The following is a 2,164-nucleotide window of genomic DNA, read 5'->3' as shown; positions in this document are numbered from 1 at the left end:
GGGTGCGGGTGAAGTGAGGAGGGATGACGATCCCCAACACCCCTCGGAGCCCAATTAACAGTGGGAACCAGCCTCACTTACGTCCAGCCAGGCTCCGGATCTGGGCGTCTCTCCATCCGTTACCCCAGCAGCATCTCTATCTCCCCAGGTGCGCTCCCTCCACCCACGTCACAAACCGGGCCCCGGCGTGCAGAGTCAGGAAACCTGCGGTAGCCTCTCTAAGGTCCGTGACGCCCCCAGTCACTTCACAAGGCGGAAATTGTTACCTGGGCGATAAAGGGCGGCGGGGGGCCCCGGGGCAGGAGTGGGCACATGGGGGTCAAGGTCTGTGGGTGCCAAGCGCCATGGGTTAAGCCCCAAATTGAAATTCGGAAAACCCTCCCGACGCTCTCGCCCCGTCCATCATGTCTGGAGACAAACTCTTGAATGAGCTGGGCTACAAGCTGGGCCGCACCATCGGGGAGGGGAGCTACTCCAAGGTCAAGGTGGCCACCTCCAAGAAGTACAAGGGCACGGTGGCCATCAAGGTGGTGGACCGGCGGCGAGCCCCCCCGGACTTTGTCAACAAGTTCCTGCCCCGGGAGCTGTCCATCCTGCGCGGCATCCGCCACCCACACATCGTGCACGTCTTCGAGTTTATCGAAGTGTGCAATGGGAAGCTGTACATCGTCATGGAGGCCGCCGGCACCGACCTACTGCAGGTGGTGCAGCGCAGCGGGCACATCCCGTGCGCCCAGGCGCGCGAGCTTTTCGGACAAATCGTGGGCGCCGTGCGCTACCTGCATGACCACCACCTGGTGCACCGCGACCTCAAATGCGAGAACGTGCTGCTGAGCCCCGACGAGCGGCGCATCAAGCTCACGGACTTCGGCTTCGGACGCCAGGCGCACGGCTACCCGGATCTCAGCACCACCTACTGCGGCTCTGCCGCCTACGCGTCGCCCGAGGTACTCCTGGGCATTCCCTACGACCCCAAGAAGTACGACGTGTGGAGCCTGGGCGTTGTACTGTACGTCATGGTCACCGGCTGCATGCCCTTCGACGACTCGGACATCGCTGGCCTGCCCCGCCGCCAGAAGCGCGGCGTCCTCTACCCCGACGGCCTCGAGCTGGCGGAGCGCTGTAAGGCGCTCATCGCCGAGCTGCTGCAGTTCAGCCCGTCCGCGCGACCCTCCGCCGGCCAGGTTGCCCGCAACAGCTGGCTTCGCGGCGAGGCTTGCTAGCGCCCACCCTCGCGGGGCCCCCCAATCTCCTCCTCCCCTCTTCCCAGGCTACCTTACCCTCACCCCCGACCCCGCGTAGGGGGAGCGGCACGAGGGCGCATGGCGCCCAGGGGAGAGGAGCGGGAAGCTCTCCTGACCTCATCCCCTCCATCCCTTTTCTCCTTTTTCTCCCGCCCCCCCAGTCTAGGGGCGTGCGACAGGGGACAGCCCCTCCCCCCACAGGACCTAGCGGTAGTGGGGGGTTGGGGGTGGACGAGGGGTGGCTATAGAAAGGGGCATGACCAAGATGCTAGGGACAGAGCGAGGAAAAAAGGGGGGGTCCAGCCATTCAGGGAACCCGGAGGAATTGGAAGTGCCATCACCACGCCGGGCAGGAGGGAGATGCCAAAGCCGGCAGAGCCCCTACTCAAAGGTGGAGCGCAGTCAAGAGACCTCGAGGCGCCCCCCTCTGTTGGCCGAGACCGGAGCTGGCCCTCCCTCCACCCTGCTGGACCCGACAATAAACTCGCTCTCTTGCTAGCAACCCCTGACTCTGGTCACTGGGCCGGAAGGGGGCGGGGGAGGGAGCACATTCTAGGGAGGCGGGGCAGGGGCAGGGGCAGAAGAGATTTTTGCCGCCCCACCCCCTTCTCTCTCCGTCGGCCTTTCTACTCAACTCCAACCTCTCCTTTCCAGACTGTTCTTCGGCCTTGGAGGAAAAATGTTTAGGGGGGAGGTGGAGAGACGCAACTGCAGTTTAAGCCCTTGGACAGCCAAAGTAGGCCCTTTCCATATCCTTAAAAGCTTTTGCGAATCCCACCCTTATCAGACTTGCCCTCTCACGGTGTGGGAGCGGGGAGCAAATTGGGGGTAGAGAAGGAATGGAAACTTACTGGCCAGTGGGGGAAGGGGAAGGGAAGGGTGGGGCGGAGTGACCTCAGCTGGGCTCTGTTCCCCAGGGC

General features: G+C 63.7%; 1 protein-coding gene across 1 annotated transcript; it reads left to right on the top strand.

Moving 5' to 3' along the window:
* The first annotated feature begins 285 nt into the window (after positions 1–285).
* TSSK6 (testis specific serine kinase 6) lies at positions 286–1,746 on the top strand. Its single transcript, XM_051972001.1, has one exon. It carries the CDS (start codon positions 405–407, stop codon positions 1,221–1,223), a length of 819 nt encoding a protein of 272 aa, XP_051827961.1. The 5' UTR covers positions 286–404; the 3' UTR covers positions 1,224–1,746.
* Positions 1,747–2,164: the final 418 nt, after the last annotated feature.

Source organism: Antechinus flavipes, chromosome 1 (assembly GCF_016432865.1).
Source record: "Antechinus flavipes isolate AdamAnt ecotype Samford, QLD, Australia chromosome 1, AdamAnt_v2, whole genome shotgun sequence".
Lineage (NCBI taxonomy): Eukaryota > Metazoa > Chordata > Mammalia > Dasyuromorphia > Dasyuridae > Antechinus > Antechinus flavipes.
This window is presented reverse-complemented; position numbering and strand designations above follow the sequence as displayed.